Here is a 19010-nt window from a genome sequence, read left to right as displayed (position 1 = left end):
ACTGTCATTATGTTATTGTGATGATTAAACCGTTTTGGAGCAAGACGTAGGATGAGAAGGAGTTAAAAACAAAAGAGGATGTGGCAGTCTGTAAAAGATGACTAAAGGGGAGTGGCGGATAATTTTAGAGCCAGCTGTTAGTGTGACACCAGTGCTGCTGGCAGTTTACCAGCCAAACACATTGTGACTTCTTTATGGTCTTCTTAGGGGTCCATGAAATTCTTGAAAATGCATGAATTTTAAAAGTTGTCAAAATTGAATATAATCAATTTGACAACTAATTGAGTAATCGTTTAGAGACTTTTTTTTTTATCTTAGAATTGTCCGAAACCTCTTATAGCAGACTCCCAACAGTTATTATTCATTGATTTTTATAATAATTCATGACTACAAAAGAGATTATTTATTGTGTTTAATCAAAACAAGACATTTGCAAACATCTGTTTTGACTTCAAGAAATAATAGCCTCACTTTTAACTGAGTTTGTGTTCAATTGGCATAAAGAGACTGCATGACCAATTCATTTTTTCATGTCTGGTGTGTGAAGGTTTATGTTAAAATGGTGCATATTCTCACATTTGTGAAGCCTGTCAATCTTATTATTTACAGTATGTGGACCTCATCAAATTAAAAGTGTTTATTAATATCATTTGCCGCAGCAGAAAGGTGGTGAACAAATTTGAAAATTGATCTAGAAAGCACATGAAAATTACTTGAAATGCTTGTACCGTGTATGCATTTCCTGTTGATCTCATGGCATTTAATGATAAAGGTTTTTTTTTAATACTACTTTACACTGAATATCATTTAAATTTTACAAATGAAAATGGATACATACCCTTCACTATTATGCTCATCACAAGAAAATAAATGACTTATTTTAATGAGAATGATAAAAACAAGCATACATTCATTGTATGTCTTTTTTTTTTGCACAATTGATCCCACTTGAACCTGCCGATTAGATAAAATCAGCATCGCTAGAACTAGGTGCACACGCACAAATGAATATCCTGTGAGCTAGATAGCATGAAGAGTGCCATTCTACTGCTTCCTTTATAGCACATGAACACACACATGGGTCTCAGAGTGATTGACATGGATCAGTGCCAAGTCTTCCCTGATGTGTCAGCATGTCCTGTTCTGATTACATATTTGAAAATGGATACATTGAAAACTATTCTTCAATAATTTTGTAACATTTTGGCAAGGTGTCATGATTTCAATATTTGCATATTCTGTACTGCAAAATATGATGTAAGATGAGTTATCACACAATACACAGCTCTATTGTCTGCCTGGTGGTTGTTGACTAGATGCAGAATAGATGCCTTCGTCGGTTTGCGGGAGTTGACAAGACTGGCAGACCTGCAGCTTGTCACATATCTATCCTTTTTGACATAGTTCTGTTCTGTTTTGTAATCTGTACCATCACTTAGTTATTGTATTGTTGTCTTTACATTTTGTTGTTTTTATTGTATCGTGACAGAGCGAGAGCGAATGCTTTATCTCGGTCTTACCTGCTGAACCGGTTCAAACATCACAAGGGCCAATGTAGAACTAAATAGAGGTTGGGATGAAACTGAGCCAGAATGCTGTGTCATCATAGTATGATGAGCATGCACGTACACTCAACTTGTTGCTCTGTCGCATTATCTTTTCTTTATGATCTTCACTAAACACAAATAGACGGGTGATTGTTATTTAACAATGCTGCAATACGTCATGAATGCCCAACACATGCTTGCAAATCATTCCCATAATTATTAATTCCTCATTTCTTGATGTGTCTCGCTTAGGGCAGATTCATAAGAATGGTTTTCTAAATCTGTAGAACATGCTTGGTGAGATGAGAAAAAGGTTGCATGAGATGTATTTGAACACTGGGCATTTTTCAACTATTCGCCAAATGCTCCAAAGATATTTGCTTATTATATTATATCCCAAATGAGTCGAAACATTTTCTAGGGTGACAAAACCCACATTGGTCTGTATACCCTGTGGCCACTTACCGATCCTAAATTCTAACTTGTCACATTAAGGTGACTAACTATCACGTTTGTACCCAAGTGTGGTATAGCAGTACAGACCGATGGAAAATTGAGTGCCACAGGTCTGGAACTTTTTCAAATAAGACAGTTTTAAGAATCACAACCACCCTACTCCCTTCCATGGAATTATTTGTGCTTATTTCTTTGATTTTGTTTCATTTGTTTAACTTCACCCACTCCTTTCTAAAGGCAAATAGGTCACATCAAGTTCCATTGACATGATTACGCTGCTATTTAAATGCAATCAGCACAGCTGCGGCAGAATCCGAATATTTTCCTTTTCTTAGCATAATGTAAAAGTGTAATGGACCGTAATCAAATATCGTCCTTAAGCGAATATACGAACATTTTAGCTTTAAATGCCTGGTAGAAAAAAATGACAGCGGAGAAAATAAATGTGGTTGCAGAGGGTCACTGACTGAACAATTACACTGTTGTTTCTAGACTTAAAGTTCTGTTTCCTACATGGGAAGTGTGTTATTATCAGTTATTTTACAAGCTCAAGGACATTGTGTAGCCACTCACTGGGAAGCCTGGCTGCCAAGTGGTTAAAGAGACTATTTCTCCTCTTGAAGATCCAGTACATGGATTGAGTGTGGTTTTGGTGCATACAGTAGTCAATGAAGGAGAAGTAACACCAGCATGTGCTTAATAGCATTATTTTAAAGCAGACATTTGGCTTCCAAACAGTTCCCAAGTGTTCTAATAAGTCTCATTTCTGTGATGTGCTTTGTAAAATACCCCAAGGATGAAGAATGGACACCCTTATGTTTGTAGTATTGCAGAAATTATCCTGTTTCAGAGGAAGTGGTCCAAAAACTGATATGCTGGAAAAAAAAAAAGGAAAGACATTTTTAAATCATTGCCAAAAATAGATTTAGTATTTTTGGTATTTCACAATCTTTGATTTAAAATATTCTGTTGACCAGCGTTTTTTTTTGACGACAACAGAATTTGGCCGATATACAAACCTGCAAAGTCTAAAGTAATGTTAAAAACCTCAATAGTCATTGTCAAGACAGCTTTCGCACTCCCAAAAATCGTAAAGTAGATGTGACTTGCAGGATTTATCTCTTGTGTGTGTCTACTTGCGTGTGAGGGCATGTTTATTGTTTTCCCCTGTAGACACATAAGACTAACTGTTAGTAAATGTTCAACTAGTGTGTATTTATAACCACTAGGAGTCAGGGAGAGATACTGGTATTCCCAACTGTAATGATCTTTGTGCGCTTCCTCGGAACGTTTCCTCCTTCCTGATGATAAAGGCCTTATTCCGGATTACCATAAACCGTGTGTGTGTTTACCAAAGGTTTATTTCATGCTAACCGTGGCCTGTATTTGCAACCGCAAATATGAAGAATTGACACTGCAGCACCCGCTATGTCACATGAACCTAAAGAGCTCTTTAGTTTCTGTTCCACTCCACCATAACAACCTTCTCAATGAGTGGCATTTACTTCACACTCTGCAGGTTGACATCTCACTACTGCCACAGCAGCACATCAATGATGTCAGACCAAATGGCTTCAAGGCATGTGTGTGTTTTTGTGTGCGGCTTTGCGAACACCCCCAGCATTTTCCCAAACTGTTCCCTTCCTGGATTTTGTTTTCAGTGCCAGATGAGGCAATAGTTCCCATTGACTCAGCCCCGCAATGCAAATATGCCCAACGGCATGCAAAGAACATGGAAATATGTGTGAGTCGACGTCAGAGCCAGACAGCCACAGAGTAAAAAAAGTTTGCAAGAATGACACCAATGAGACTTTGGACTCTAAATTCAGCAGACGCTTAAAATTACAGTGCAACCTCAACAGTTGCAGAGTCGATTCTCTGATGTTCTAAACTTGGGTCTTGCGTGTCATGCTGACTTTGTGTTGGCAACAGTTTTGTACAATTACAGTTGTGTTTTTCAGGAAATTTTGAATGGCACTGGTAGTTCTATGGTTTATGCAGATGGGGATTGAAATATATCTTTGTATAAATAACTTTTAGTTGCTACTAAGGGGTATGATACAGTGACAGTGGTTTTGTTAACATATTTGTGTGCTGGCAGCATCTTCGAATGTGAGTTAAATTAAACATGTACGGGCTGAGGTCAGAAAATATGAAAAGATACATACACTATGTGTAATGATGTTGTTTTCACCACCTTCTGTTTTGTTATTGACTGAATCTGGTTCATTTGTGGAGCGGTGGAACAAAAGTTATGTTGCATGTGATTTATATTATCGGTAATTTTGTCCACTTTAAGATGGAATGAATTGATTATAAAAATATGACAGGATTCATCCTTTCTTATGTTACAGATTCCTGTGTATTGTGTGTCGGTTTGGTTCCCATGGACCTCAGAATTGGAGAGCGGGGGATGCGCCCCGGCTCTGACACGGCCCTCCTCACACCATTGCACCCGCCGTTGCTTCTCAGCCCATTTTCCCCGCAGACCCGAACCTCCTTCTCCCAGCACCAACTTCAACAGCACATACGGGTACAGAGGATCAATATTTTACTCAATACATGTTGGGAATGTTTTTCTGAATTGACACCAAATTTCCTCAAATAGTGGTCCCTTCTCTAATGATTTGAATTAATTTGCTAACCAAATTACTCCTACCAAACCTGCCAACATTTTGCGACGTTAATGAAAACTATGGAGGCTTTCCGCATTCTGGAAATGAGGTATCTGCACATTGTTGGGGAGGATGATAAAACAATTCGAATCTATATATGTTAAAAATCTGTTTGTAGTAAAGGTTGAACTGATGAGGCAATGAGCCAATTTTGCATCTTGTCTCTTTTGTGACAACATAACAATGCTGTACTGTGATGGAAACATTTCAATTTCAACGAAATCATCAACTTCAACTTGACGTTCATGTCGTTATGGCTGACTACAGAAAAATCTTTGCTTTTACTTACTTCATACAAATACAGGCCTCCTTGCTAATAGACACCTCCCCCAATCTGTAGTTAGATAAATGCCCCCGAGCCACATGTGAGGAAATATGGTATTTTAAATTTAAATCAGTAACTGAGTTTTTTAAAAGTATACATTCCAATGGCTGTTTCGAAGTTTAATGAAAATCTTGAATGTTTAGTTTAATATGGAGCGGCGTCGTGAACAGGAACACCATGAGAAGCAACAAGAATTGCAGCAGCTCAAAAACAAGGACAAGAGTCAACAAAGTGAGTCTGTTATTCAAAAGCGGACATAACCTCATGCACACACACACACACACACACTTTAAAATCAGAGTACATCATTTTAATTTCAAGGATATTGCTCATATTAAGTTTGGTCATGTTTGGGCTTCAAGCGGTTATCACGCGCAAAGACTACATATTTACCTGTTATCTTTTGTTTGCTTTGAGTCAAATATAACCTGACTGGTGGAGCTGCAACACCTAAGTTAAATATAGCTTTGAATGTCAGTACAAGTCTCTGGGTCAATATTTACTTGAACACCTTCTGTCACCTCTTTGTACACACATGCACGAATACGCGCACAAACGTACAAGACAAGTCATCTAAGCATGCATGACACATATTCACAAAATGTTGACGCAGAATTAGGAGTTGTTTGCACATATTTAACCATTTTTAAGGTAAAATGTGAAGCATCTTCAATGAGTATTTCTTGTGCCAACTAAACATCTGCTTTGTTCATGAACACGTCTGACGTTTTTTTTTCTGGTGTATTTTTGATGGGTGGAATGGACAGGTGCAGTGGCCAGTTCACTGGTTAAACAGAAACTGCAGGAGGTCATCTTGAAAAAGCAGAAGCAAGCGGCACTGGAAAGAACTAGCTCCAATACTTTGACTTCTACGCCGGTGACATACAGGTGATAAAAGATGCATACACACAAGGTAGTACAGTATCTCTGTAATACTGTTTGGACTGTTTCGATAATCTATATTATAGGTTTTAGTCATTTTTGTGTCGGCCAAGTTTTGTGGTCAATTTATCCAAGTCAGCAGTCTTTGTTACTGGTAGAGCTTTGTCAAATAATTATATAATAATCATAATAATCGTTTTGAAATAATTTTCCTGACAGTAGTCTATGCCCTCAATTGGTAAAATGGGTCAAGTATATCAAAATCATAATTTATCCTCAATCCAATGGTTCAAAATAATAGTCAGTTTGTCATCTTCAATTAAGATAAGTCACTCAAAGGCCAATTTGCTTAATATGGACTTGTGCTGTGTGTTCGCAGAAAACTTGGACCGGATCAGAGTGTTTCCTCCCAACCTCCGGTCACATCTCCCACGCTGCCTTCGTCCGAGGTTTCAGAAGGGACACGTTTACGCAGGGCAGGTAAAATGCACAATAACTGAAGATGTTATTGAAATGTCATTGGAATCTGAAGATCGTTCTGATTGTTCTGTGTAGCTAGCATCTTTGTTACACGACCATATCAATGAAACTCCTCAATTTCTTCTTTATCAGCATCTGAGCCCAATTTAAAAGTGAAGCATAAGCTGAAGAAACATCTCAACACCCGCCAGAGCCCGCTCACCCGCAAAGAAAGCGCCCCACCCACTATCAGACACCGAGTACCTGACACACTTGGTAAATCATTGATTTAGCAACAAAATAAACCGTCATCATCCGAATATGACTCACTTTTTTTGTTTGCCTCTTGTGTCCCAACAGACTCATCGCCCAGCAGCAGCAGCACTCCGGTCTCTGGTTGCAGTTCCCCCAATGACAGTCTTCCCAGTGAAAATGGGCTAGTGCCATCTGCAGGCGGACTTTCACATGAGGTGAGAAACTGTGCACATAGATTATAGTCACACGCACTTAATTAAGCGGCAGGTTATCAGAGCTTTTCTCTCGATTTGATGCCAAATACAGTTCTAATAGACATTTAAAGGTGTAGACAAATCATTTTTATAGAATAAGTGCAATAGTTCACATTGAATGCATCAACATAAGACAATGTATTAAAATGTTGACTGATGTTATTTTTGGATTGATGCCATTTTTTTTACATCTTTGGGGAATTCCATTTTGTTCAGAGGGATGAGATGGAAAATTCAACACGTTTCAAACAAGCAGAGTTGTCTCTTGTGCATGAGACAATGAGTAATGACATGTTTAATGCAGCAGCACACAAGCCTGCTGGAGTGCTAAGTGTCAGCTGTTTATACATAATTGATTTAATCACAGAAAAGTCAAAAACATAGCAACCAGTGTGACATCTGCTCTGTTTGTGTCATTCATGAAATTCAGTGTGTCTAATTAATTACATGAATGTTCTTACATTGCTTAAAGCTGCATTTTTGGAAGTGGATTTTACAAAGGTGTGAAAATGTTGGGTTACATTACAGTTTGATTATTCTTTCTGTAACAATTGTTTTCACATTCTGGGTCAAACATTTGCCTTTAACCTGCGTGTGAATTATTTTGTGAAAAATATAAATGTTTGGGATTTACTAGGCACAGAAGCTGCTGCTCAGAGATGGCACTCTGGCAAACTTCACCATCCAGAGTCCTTCCACTCTGCCGACTATCACGCTTGGACTACCAGCCAATGCCAGGGTAAGCACAGCACTCAAACAAATGGCATTCATGAGACGCAACAACAAACAAAACAGATATGGGCGAGTACAGACACCAGGTATCGTTGCCGACAACAGCCTTATTTCACAGTATTGTTACTCACAATATTGGCCGATACCAGGATTGGCTTCCCTATTGTGGCTATTTTATGATCAGGAATTAGAAATTTGAGGAATGGCAAATTGCCATTAATCAATTCAAAATTCATGCAAATATTGGGATAAAAAGGTCTTTTGAAAATATGATCTGTCATTGCTTTTTGGGGAAATTGTATTTATCAACAGCACTAGTGTTATCGATGCTTGGTATCGGTGACTACTCAAGAACTGAGTCCTCACACTGGTACCAGTTAGAAAAAATCTGATATCGAACATCCCTAGTATTTAATGTATTTGTTTATTCACCATAGAATCTGTCATTGTATTCAACAATTGTGTAAGCTATGGCAATCTTTGTTTTCATTAGGTTTTGTTATAATTTATTGTAGTCAAATTGACCTACATTTTGAAGACAGGTGTCAGATATCACAATATTTTATTTATTTAATAAAAGTCCAAGGCCATCATTAGACGTGCTGTTTGAACAATTCTTTAATGACCATTAGCAATTCTTTAATTTATCACACAATTTTAATATAATGCTGTTTAAAAACAGTAAAAGAATGTGAAATGTGCCTCAGAACCATTCCGACGACTGAATATGTAACCATGACTTAAAAATACTCACAACTACGGCAAAAAATAATTGCACACGTGCATGGAACCTGCTTCTCGAAATGAAACAGAACCTTCATTAAGCTTGCATTTGTACTACTATGTACTTTTAATCAGTCACAATAGCTTCTGTGGAAAAGGTCTCTGACAAAATAAAGCCAGTTCCAAATCGATCTGCCATAAATTACCATACAACTCATACGCATATGTCATTTGTGCAGGTTGAAGGAGAGCTGTCCACTCTGAAGCTTGGTCGAGGGCCCTTGGTCGCAGCCGGAGCCCCGCAGGTCTTGTTGCCGCTGAGCAGAGAGGATCAAGCGGGGCAGCTCAGTTCACGACTTCCTGTTATCATCCTGGAGCCGTCCGGATTGGTTCATGCTCCACTACTCACTGGTAAGACACGCATACATACAAGATTTTGTTAATACAGAACATCCCACTAGGACGATGACCAGTCGTAGTGTCTTTGAATTGCTGTCTTTATGCTTCACACAGAAATGTCCACCTTTGTCAATGTATAAACGTGATATCAGAAAGGATCAGCCTAAACTTAATAAACTAACTGATTTAAAAACTCCAAATGAGTCATACTTTTTCGTTATCTATTGATGTTTTCATATAGTAGTAATTCATTTAAGAAATACAAACAGAAGGAGGTCATTTGTGGGTTACATTTGCCAGAAATCAACGAGGTTAAGCTCCAGCTCCCTGGAACCACATTCAGTTTATTTCTCAGTGGCCTAGTGGTAGAGTGTCCGCCCTGAGACTGGAAGGTTGTGGGTTCAAACCCCGGCCGGGTCATACCAAAGACTATAAAAATGGGACCCATTGCCTCCCTGCTTGGCACTCAGCATTAAGGGTTGGAATTGGGGGGTTAGATCACCAACTGATTCCCGAGCGCGGCACCGCTGCTGCTCACTGCTCCCCTCTCCCCCAGGGGATGGATTAAAATCACATGGGGATGGGTTAAATGCAGAGGACAAATTTCACGACACCCAGGTGTGTGTGTGACGATCATTGGGACTTTAACTTTAACTTTAACTTTAACTTTAACTTTTGGTCAAATCTCTCTGTAATTTATAGTTTGCTAATGTTCTATGTGTTTGCTAAATATACAATATGTTTCTTCTCATGTAATCTTGCCATCTATCCGTTTGCCTCAAACTAGTTCCAACACTCGACTCAGTGCCACTACAGTTTTCCTCCCACTTGGACCAACTGTCCCCAGGGGGTGCCCAGGCCCACAAGCCCCTTAGCAGAACCCGTTCAGAACCCCTCCCGCAAAGCCCCAGGATGCTTCACTCACACCTCCTCCAACAGCACCACAACACGCAACTACTGGAGCGATTAAAACAACAGACTCACCTCGGAAAGGTAAGCGGGCTCTTTACACTTTTGGGGAAATGTCGGTGTAGTCAAGGTCAATTTCAAATAGAGAAATCACATAAAAGCTAGTTTACGCGAAAATGTGCCTCTTTTTTTCTTCCATTCCCAAAAGTGACGATTGTCTGGCAACTAATTGACAGCCTCTTTTTTTCATCCATTCCCAAAAGTGATGATTTAAAGTCAGAATTCTGAGAAAAAAAGTCGGAATTGTCACTTTAAAGTCAGAATTCTGACTTTCTGACTTTAAAGTCAGAATTCTCACTTTAAAGTCATAATTCGAGCATAAAGGCAGAATTCCCACTTTAAAGTCAGAATCCTGAGAATAAAGTCAGAAAGTGGGAATTCTCACTTTAAAGTTTCTCAGAATTCTGACTTTAAAGTGAGAATTTCTTAGCGCCACCCAATGGCAACTAGGCACTTGTGCCACTGGTGTTAGAATCCTGAGAAAAGGTGCCAAATAATGGTTAAGTTAGTACATAACTTACAATACTGAACCAAACTGCTCTGATTGGTGAAAATGGGCCGAACCATGATACCAACAATTTGTCGGTGTAACACTGGAGAATTCAAACTCAATTAATTCTTTGTTGAGCAAAACCCATTTGTACGCTGAGGTAAAGCGCTTAAGATGTGTGTGTAAATAATTTGATGTGTTGCAAAGTGTCTATCTCAGAGCCAAAATGAATTCAGGTTCTGTTTTTAGCTGTTAAAGTCTTACATGGGCACAGTGAATTGGAACTAGAGTTTATGATATTTACCAAGGACTTTGAACCTGTTCACTGATATCCTCCGTATTAATAACATTAATAAATGTTATGCAACTTTAATAATTATTTGACAATTCCTTTAATCGCGAAAGACCGATAACTTTGCCAGTCTGTTGTACTACATGTGTTTTACGTGTGGGGGTGTGTGGGGATTTTTGTGTATGCATACAGCTTATGTCCAAGTCCAGTGAGAAACCCAGACTGCATCAGATCCCTTCCGAGGACATGGACTCAGAAGATGGTGGAGCAACGTCGCCATCGGAGCCAGCCTATCAGAGCAGACTGAGGCCAGATTCTCTAAGGGAGGCGGATCTAGCAACATCCAATAGTCAAGAGCAGATCAACCTGCAACATGCACTCATACTCAATCAGGTTGGTGTGCTAAAGGTGTAGTTATTACAAGCTAGGGAAACAGGACATACAAAATTTACAGTATGTCCTCCAAAGCTGTTATTCAGTTGACTGTCCTCGTGATGGCAGTATTATCTGCCTCTATGTGGCTTAGACTCAACAGTGGTTGAATGACGTTTAATTTGGACCCAAACGTAATTCTAATCATTCTGCATTTGACTTTACATGCTTATTTTTTTAAGTCATGTCACATGAACCTTAGCTGGTTGTTTTTTGCTTTTTCCTGTACTTGCTGCATATTTTAGCCACAGTATAGTAGTCGTCAGTGATTGCATCACTGGCATCCAGACTCTTGCTTTAAAAGTAAAGACAAAAGGGAATATTGATCTCAGTAATAACTCTATTGTAGTGGACAGACACTTGGAAGTGGATCACAGTCATATTAGGTCTCGGAGGATCATATGTGATGAACAAAAAGCCTGGAATAAAATGATTCCCCTTTGTCAGGGGTCGAACTACGGTTTTAAAATGCGTGAATAAAACAAAGTTACTATTTCTCTTTTTAAAAAAGCATTTCTGTAACACTTTGAGATTCTATGCTATGTAAAGTGCAATATAAATATAATTTATTATTATTATTCAAGGCAATTTTAGCACAATTAATTTATGCAAACAAAAGTTCTACAGGTACGTAACTGTGTGACATTAAAAAAAGCCATAAAACTCTTAACTGTAATAAATCACATTTTGTTGCATCTTGGCAATTCCGTTCTTGTTAGATCATCGTCACCACCATTTCTCGGACTTGTCGTCATGGATACCCTTGTGAAAAGGAGCACACAAACAAAAATACAAAGACAGGCCAGGAAAATTGGATAAAGGCAAATTACTTTGTCTAAAACTTATGTGGGATATACTTCCTCTTACGTCTTGTCATGTCTTGACCGCTCTTGTGTTTCATAGTCACTACTGTGGGAACAACAGAAGCAGCTGCAGCAGTTACATCGACAGATGGAGACGCTGGCCGTACCGATGCTTCGTAGCGGCGGAGGCGGTGCGGTCTGTGGCGCGTTGGGTATGCATCGGCCTCTATCACGTACACAGTCGTCCCCGGCCTCTACATCTCTGACTCTGCCCGAAAAACCTCTGAGCCTAACTGGGCAGGAGTCAAGCAGCAAATCCTGCTTCACCACTGGTGAGTGGCACATTCTGTGTGTGACTTTGCTAGCTCTCAAATGTCACAACCAAAGCCTGATCGGAACCTAACCAACCAAAGAGGCGCAGTGATCACTGAGACACTTTTGCCTGTGCAGGTCTGGTGTATGATTCTCAAATGTTGAAGCACCAGTGTGCCTGCGGAGACAACAGCAGCCACCCAGAGCATGCTGGGAGAATACAGAGCATCTGGTCTCGACTACAGGAGAGGGGCCTGAGGGGGCAGTGTGAGGTATGACTCAAGACACACGCATGCACACACACTGACTCATTAGCGCTTGTTGTTGTCCAGAAAGTGATACCTTTTTTTTTTTTTTTAGTGATTAACATGAAACCGTTTTGACCGGAGTTGTTTTTTCCCCAGAGATTGAATTATACATTGAAGCTGGCAACATCCTTCATAGTTCAGGGCTGAGTTAGTATTAAGTCTAACAATCGCCTTCCTTGTGTTGTCGCAGAGCATTCGTGGTCGTAAGGCAACTTTGGAAGAGCTGCAGTCCGTCCATACGGAGCGCCATGTTTTGCTCTATGGCACCAACCCGCTCAACAGGCTCAAACTGGACAACCGCAAACTGGCAGGTATTCTACATCTATTCATTTTCTGCTCCTCACGGCGTTTTGACCCTAAACTGTTTGCTGGCCAATCGCAGGACACAGATAAATAAATGACGATTCACACTCACAAATTATATTTCTCTCATGTTTTTAAATAAAACTATTTTTTGGAGTTATTTCAAGTCAGCATCTGCAATTTCCAACTTGTATGGTTTCCCAAAAATATTGAAAATTGGATGGTAATATTTGACTGTTAATTTGTTTTTTTCTCAGGAATTCTCTCTCAAAGGATGTTTGTCATGTTACCGTGTGGAGGTGTTGGGGTAAGTTTAAAACATAGTTGTTCTCACGTTGTACATTCTCTGTGGTGAAATATTTTACATTATTTTGCATGGAATGCACTGCAAAGTCAAAGTCAAAAGATCACTTTTTAGGACTGCAGCAAATGTTTCCTTGACAACCTGACCATGAAAACCATGAAAGCAACATGTCACAAGTACAGATAGGTTCTAATATTGAGTTAGGTGGACAATCATTCTATTTAGTGAACAATGATAAGAAAATTAAATTAGAAAAAAAAAAAACGGCTAGGTATTGTTGTCAGACCTTATGTGCTCATTTTGTCTATTTTCAAAGAGAGCATGATGGATTGCTTCAAGGTTTTCATGTCATTATCGGTTAATTTCTTTTTATACTTGTTAACATTCATAAAAATATTATACACCCAACATGTTTCGAAAATATTACAGTACGTATGTTTGACGTTAATTTCCTCTCTCTTTGCTATTAAGGAACAACAATATTTATCATCCTCTTTTTTTAATGTGCTCAACTGAAGCAATCATCTTGAGGATGTGTTTATCATACCTAAAAATGGAAAGTATAGTTTGGCACGACTGAAAAGTACTGCAGGAGCTTGTTAATTGAGGTGCTTGAATTTAACCTTGAGAAGGGTCTAAGAGGTCTGATGGATAGTCGTGCGTGACCATTGATTTGTTATCTTGTTTTCATTTGTGCTCCAGGTTGACAACGACACCATCTGGAATGAGTCGCACACATCCACGGCGGCACGCATGGCCGCCGGCAGTGTTGTTGAGCTGGCTGTCAGAGTGGCCAAGGGTGAGCTGAAGGTGAGCATTTTTTTTAACCTTTGTTGTTATTGTTGTTATTCGTATTATTAGGCAAGCCAGTTTTATTTTTATAGCGCATTTCATACACAAGGTACCTCAGCGTGCTGTTTTTATAAGATAATCTGATTCATCCCCTCTTTTCTAAACAGAATGGCTTTGCTGTGGTCAGACCACCAGGGCACCATGCGGACCCCTCCAACCCAATGTAAGTTTCTATGTGTTTGAGTCCTCGATTGTTAAGATAAACATTATGAAGACAGATTTCAGAGTCACGTCAAACCACTGCAATCTTTCCATGCCATTATCTTCAACTCAACCCGGCAATCTGTTTTCACAGGGGTTTCTGCTACTTCAATTCCGTAGCTATTGCCGCCAAACAACTCCAACAAAAGCTCAGTGTGAGCAAAATCCTTATTGTTGACTGGGTAAGATCACCACCTTTGCTTTATGTTCCACTTCAGAGTTTATAAATGGTCTTTAAAAATATTTTTGGTTCCCAGGATGTTCACCATGGTAACGGGACCCAGGAAATTTTTTATAGTGACCCAAGCGTCCTCTACATGTCGCTGCATCGCTATGATCATGGCAATTTCTTTCCTGGCAGTGGATCACCTGCTGAGGTGGGTGGCATATCTTGGCCGATGGTCCATTACATTTCTATTCTGACTCAATCTTTATCACGACAGGTTGGCTTAGGTGCCGGGAAGGGCTTCAACGTGAATGTGGCATGGACAGGAGGTCTGGACCCTCCCATGGGGGATGCAGAGTACCTTGCTGCATTCAGGTAGGAAAAACACTTCTGCTTCACAAGACAATGTGTGTAGAAACAAGAATACTTGTTCAGAAAACCAAAACGGAACAGTCAAGTCAGCTGAATGACCTTCTACGGCCTTGTGCTTTTTGTTAGCACATAGGGGTGTATGTGTGTGCGTGTGTGTGTGTTTGATTGTTTTTATCACAGTATGGGAATGCACAGTTTATCTCTGTGTCTATGAGCTCATGTTGTTCATCTGCATGCAGTCATGACAGCAGCATGTGTTTATGTGTGTTTGTGCGTGTGTGTGTGCAAAGATGATGATTGGGAGGGGGGGGGGGCGTGGAGTCTCCAAAGTCCCCGGGCAGAATAATGAAGGTAAATGGATCCCAGATGGACTGTTTTCCTCTTTTCCTCCATGTTGTCAATGACGTGAGGAGAGTGACAGGGCTCTAATAGGAAACAGACTCGCTCACTCTGCCTTTGAACTCTGCCGACTGCGCTGAGCTCAAGTCGAGTCTCGCCAACAGCCCTCCTCCAGTCTTACCAAAATGTTCGGTACAATGGAAACCTTTTTCACAAGCACAGAGCAACAATCCAACCTGAGAGTTGCTCTCAGGTACTTGCATTTGCACCATTCTATAAAATAGAACTGTTTTGTCAGCACGGTTTGAAATGCGCTCTTAGGTTATTCACACTGGTCACTCAGACTTGGGACATGGAACGTCACAGCATCGGGCAGAACAAGATGGAAGCTATACAAGCAAGATACAAGGGTTGTGGGTTGAGAAGGGATTTCAACAGATTTGGTTACTAAACTTTTGTAAATTCAAAAGAAAGGGAGCCCACTCATGCTCTCAGACCATACAGCATCCACAGGTTGTGAATATTGTGAAAATGCTGCTGTTCTCAAACATTAATCTTGCACTGTAAAAGTGAAAACATAAACAGCAATTTTTTTATTTTTTGTTACCGTTTCATTTATAATTATCTTCATTATTTATAATTCAAGTATTATTCATTTGCTCTTCTCCCAAGACATTTGGGTTGATAAATATTCCTGCTCACCAAAGATAGGGTTAATTTGACAAAGGAAAATGTCATTTTGTGTATTCTAGTGACTTCATATTTGGTAATTTCTTAATTGCTTATTCATAATTTAGTCTTCTCTCATTTCCTTGTTTTGAATGCAATGGTGAGCTGAAGTTCAAGTTATTTGAAAAAGCTTCTATTTTCTCTCAGTCACTCTTGCATAAAATGTAGTTCCTGCTTGGAGAGCAAGTCAGGAAAACAATTTCCGACTGTAAGCAGTAGCTACTCGGTTCCCTCATGTGCTCAGCGCTTGAGCCAAGCATTTTGCACATGCACATCTTGTTGGAAGAGACTCCAGTTCAGACAATGTAATATGTTTCGTAAAAGTCACGTGTTAATTCTTGCTAAACGGCACGATGGCTACTTGCCCCTCAACTGAGGCCGAGCGAAATTTATGTGACTTTTTGCAACCGCAGGACTGTGATGATGCCCATCGCCCAGGAATTTGCCCCGGATGTCGTTCTGGTCTCTGCTGGGTTCGACGCTGCCGAGGGCAACCCCGCACCTCTCGGAGGGTACAAAGTCTCTGCCAAATGTAAGCAAGGCCTCTCATCAAAACACTCTTTGCCAAGCAACTTTACATTCTGGCCTCTTGAGAGGTATTAATAGATTATTATACCTCCTGTCAAGTTTAGTCTAAAAAGCAGGAGTTGTGTATTCAAGCATCTCTGACTGCATCTCTGATGTGACCATAATTACAGTGACTGCTTTTGGCATCGTGCAGCGGGAGGTCAAAATATATACTTGTCTTAAACAAATATTGGGAAGTGTAGTAAAGTTGACGTAAAGACAGCAAGGCAAATGTCACTTTGGTTTAGTTACTGGATCTCATCAATATTTGTGTGTGCTGCATCTCATAGGTTTCAGCTTCCTGACTCGCCAGCTGATGTCTCTAGCAGGGGGCCGTCTGGTTTTGTCCCTGGAGGGAGGTCATGACCTCACAGCCATCTGCGATGCATCAGAAGCCTGTGTCAGTGCGCTTCTCGGTGCACAGGTGAGGCATGCTGGGTAATGGTGTTCTTTAAAAAAAAAAAAAAAGAAGAAGAAATCGCCACATGCAACCACTTGACTCTGAATTGTCCGTGAGGTTTTTGCCTAATTTGAATTCCTAAATGTCAGACTAAACAAGTTTCTGATGTATTTCCCCGTCTTTTGTGTCCTCTTTGTCCCGTAGGACCCACTATCAGAAGAGGTTCTGCTGCAGAAACCAAATGATAACGCTATCCGCTCCTTGCAGACGGTCATACAAATTCAAAGTGAGCAATCCTTGTATTCGCAACCTTCAGTTGTTAGTGACCTGACTCACGCATTTCATTTTTCGGGTGGTGGGGGGTGGTACAACGGACACCAGTAAATGTTAAACAGCAGACAGTGAACAAATCTTCTTAAGCGGGGCCAAGGGCTTACTAGAAATGGTCTTTATACCGTTTCAAGTTGAAGTTTAAACATAAAATGAATTTACGCATTGTGTCTTTAACCAAAACACAATTTCCAAAACATGCTCGCTTAATGCTGGCACACAATGCAATAGACACTGTTAGACACAGTGTTGTTACTCTTGGCCACAAACATGTTGACAGACAATTCAACAATACTCACAGGCATTTATTATTTATCCTCTGCGTAAATCGGCTGAATATTACGGCAGTCGACTCAGTCACTTAGTTGTGAAACACTTCTTTGTTTCTCAAGAACGTCTGTTGTACACTGCCCCCTGGTGGCGTAGCGTGCACACTAGAAAGGCAAGGCGCACAACGTAAATGAGCATCGAAGCGATTTAATTCTTCACTTTTAATTACGAATGTATCACACAGTACAGAAATTTCCTGGTTATAGCCGCAAACAATAATATAAAAAATAAAGTAATTTTATATAACAATAATAAGCACAAATAAAATAAAATACTATTTATAAAGGCCATCTGTACTAATGTCTGTCCAGTCACCATCCACTGCATAATTTAGTCATTTATCTGTGTATGTTGTGTGTTTCAGGTCAGTACTGGCAGAGTGTGAAAGCATACAGTGGCTCCGTGGCTCTGTCCTACCTCGCTGCTCAGAGACGAGACTGCGAGGAAACGGATGCCGTCAATGCTCTGGCCTTGCTCTCTGTGGGAGTTCTTTCCAGTGAGAGGTACTCGACTCATAACTCCTCAACATTTCACAGTCATCAGGCAGTAACATCTAGTATGAGCAAATATTTAACCCACGCAATTAACTTCTTTGGTATAACAAGGTACGAAGAAAAAAACCATACACAAGTTGATTTTTTTTTTTAACTTCCTGATGTGAGGATAATAGTGTGCAACAATGACGTTGCTCCTTACCAAAGCACAAGTGCATCATTGTAAGAGTTTTCCCAAGTTACAAGACATCGCTTAGTCAAATGCTTTTTAAAGTGTGCTACAATTAACACCAGTGATAGTTTTACTCAAGTAGTACGCAAATGAATCAATGAGTCAAACTGTGCATTGTGTAATCAAGTAGCGTCTACTTTAAAAAAAAAAAAATCCAGTTAAGTACACTTAGGTACAGCGTATAAGCAAACCTCAGATACATCACCACTAGAAGGCGGCAAAGAATGACACAACATCCGCCCAGTATCAGGTCTCACACAGTTTGTAATTTAAAAAAATTTAGCTGCAAGCATAGTCACAGGCTCACAGCACAAATTAAACTCAACACTTGAATGTATTTCCACCATAAACACCCATTCATCAAACCAATGTTCAATTCTTCCTAAATTAAGTCAACAATATGAATAATTTGGCTTTAACTGTAAATCATTTAGTAGCAATGTGACAAGAGCTCCCAGAAATGGCAGTCAATATTAAGACTGGTTGGAGTGACCACCCACTTCAACCTAAGTTCAATACCAAGCATTTGGAAAAAGTGGATGATGACTTCATTATTTCTCAATGAATCTCTTGGACTCTTTCATATGGTCAGCTACTCGTGGATGCCCCTTTGCGACTGCATGACAAGTTTCAGTTAAAAATATTCACCAATAAGGTGGCACAGGCTGAAACTCTGAAGACTGCTCCAAGTTGACATGTCAAATTGCAGCGGTTGAACAGTAGTGCGTCACTTGCCCTAGAAAAATTTACTCAAATGGAGCATTAGTCAAGAGAAGAGCAGTCATAATTGCTTTTTTGTGAATTTGCCATGGAGGACTTTAGAAGCGCTTGTCACATTGCCAGTTGTCCTTATCGACTCACAATGGTCAAAATGGCTTTAGATTTGCTGATTCCTTCTGAGATAGCAGCTCTCTTTTGCAGATGCAAGTGTGAAATCTTTCACCCGATACGCCAAAATCAATGTTTGAGTTCCAAAAAGCTAAATCTTGAAAAACAAGGTGCAGGGGTGATGATATGCGTCGGTTGTCATTTGCTCTCAACCGACTCCAGAGATTCCAGGAAAATGTCCCTTAACAGG

General features: G+C 39.9%; 1 protein-coding gene across 3 annotated transcripts in view; it reads left to right on the top strand.

The window, feature by feature from the left end:
* hdac7a (histone deacetylase 7a) overlaps positions 1–19010 on the top strand; it is a 38548-nt gene that overhangs the window by 17315 nt on the left and 2223 nt on the right. For 2 of the 3 annotated variants that reach the window (XM_037272489.1, XM_037272481.1), the window contains 23 exons: positions 4358–4536; positions 5147–5234; positions 5771–5891; positions 6265–6365; positions 6498–6620; positions 6705–6814; positions 7491–7592; positions 8548–8719; positions 9495–9700; positions 10651–10851; positions 11794–12025; positions 12144–12277; positions 12504–12624; positions 12874–12923; positions 13623–13730; positions 13880–13935; positions 14068–14155; positions 14231–14350; positions 14417–14514; positions 15993–16111; positions 16437–16570; positions 16751–16832; positions 17571–17709. In XM_037272489.1, the coding sequence (XP_037128384.1) occupies positions 4390–4536; positions 5147–5234; positions 5771–5891; positions 6265–6365; positions 6498–6620; positions 6705–6814; positions 7491–7592; positions 8548–8719; positions 9495–9700; positions 10651–10851; positions 11794–12025; positions 12144–12277; positions 12504–12624; positions 12874–12923; positions 13623–13730; positions 13880–13935; positions 14068–14155; positions 14231–14350; positions 14417–14514; positions 15993–16111; positions 16437–16570; positions 16751–16832; positions 17571–17709 (2852 nt within the window). In that variant the 5' untranslated portion in view covers positions 4358–4389. The remainder of the gene's footprint in view (positions 1–4357; positions 4537–5146; positions 5235–5770; positions 5892–6264; positions 6366–6497; positions 6621–6704; positions 6815–7490; positions 7593–8547; positions 8720–9494; positions 9701–10650; positions 10852–11793; positions 12026–12143; positions 12278–12503; positions 12625–12873; positions 12924–13622; positions 13731–13879; positions 13936–14067; positions 14156–14230; positions 14351–14416; positions 14515–15992; positions 16112–16436; positions 16571–16750; positions 16833–17570; positions 17710–19010) is intronic. The other variant, XM_037272498.1, reaches the window with a different exon arrangement.

This window comes from Syngnathus acus, chromosome 2, assembly GCF_901709675.1.
Source record: "Syngnathus acus chromosome 2, fSynAcu1.2, whole genome shotgun sequence".
Taxonomy (NCBI): Eukaryota; Metazoa; Chordata; class Actinopteri; order Syngnathiformes; family Syngnathidae; genus Syngnathus; species Syngnathus acus.
The sequence above is the reverse complement of the archived record's forward strand: the minus strand, read 5'-3'. Positions and strand labels throughout refer to the sequence as shown.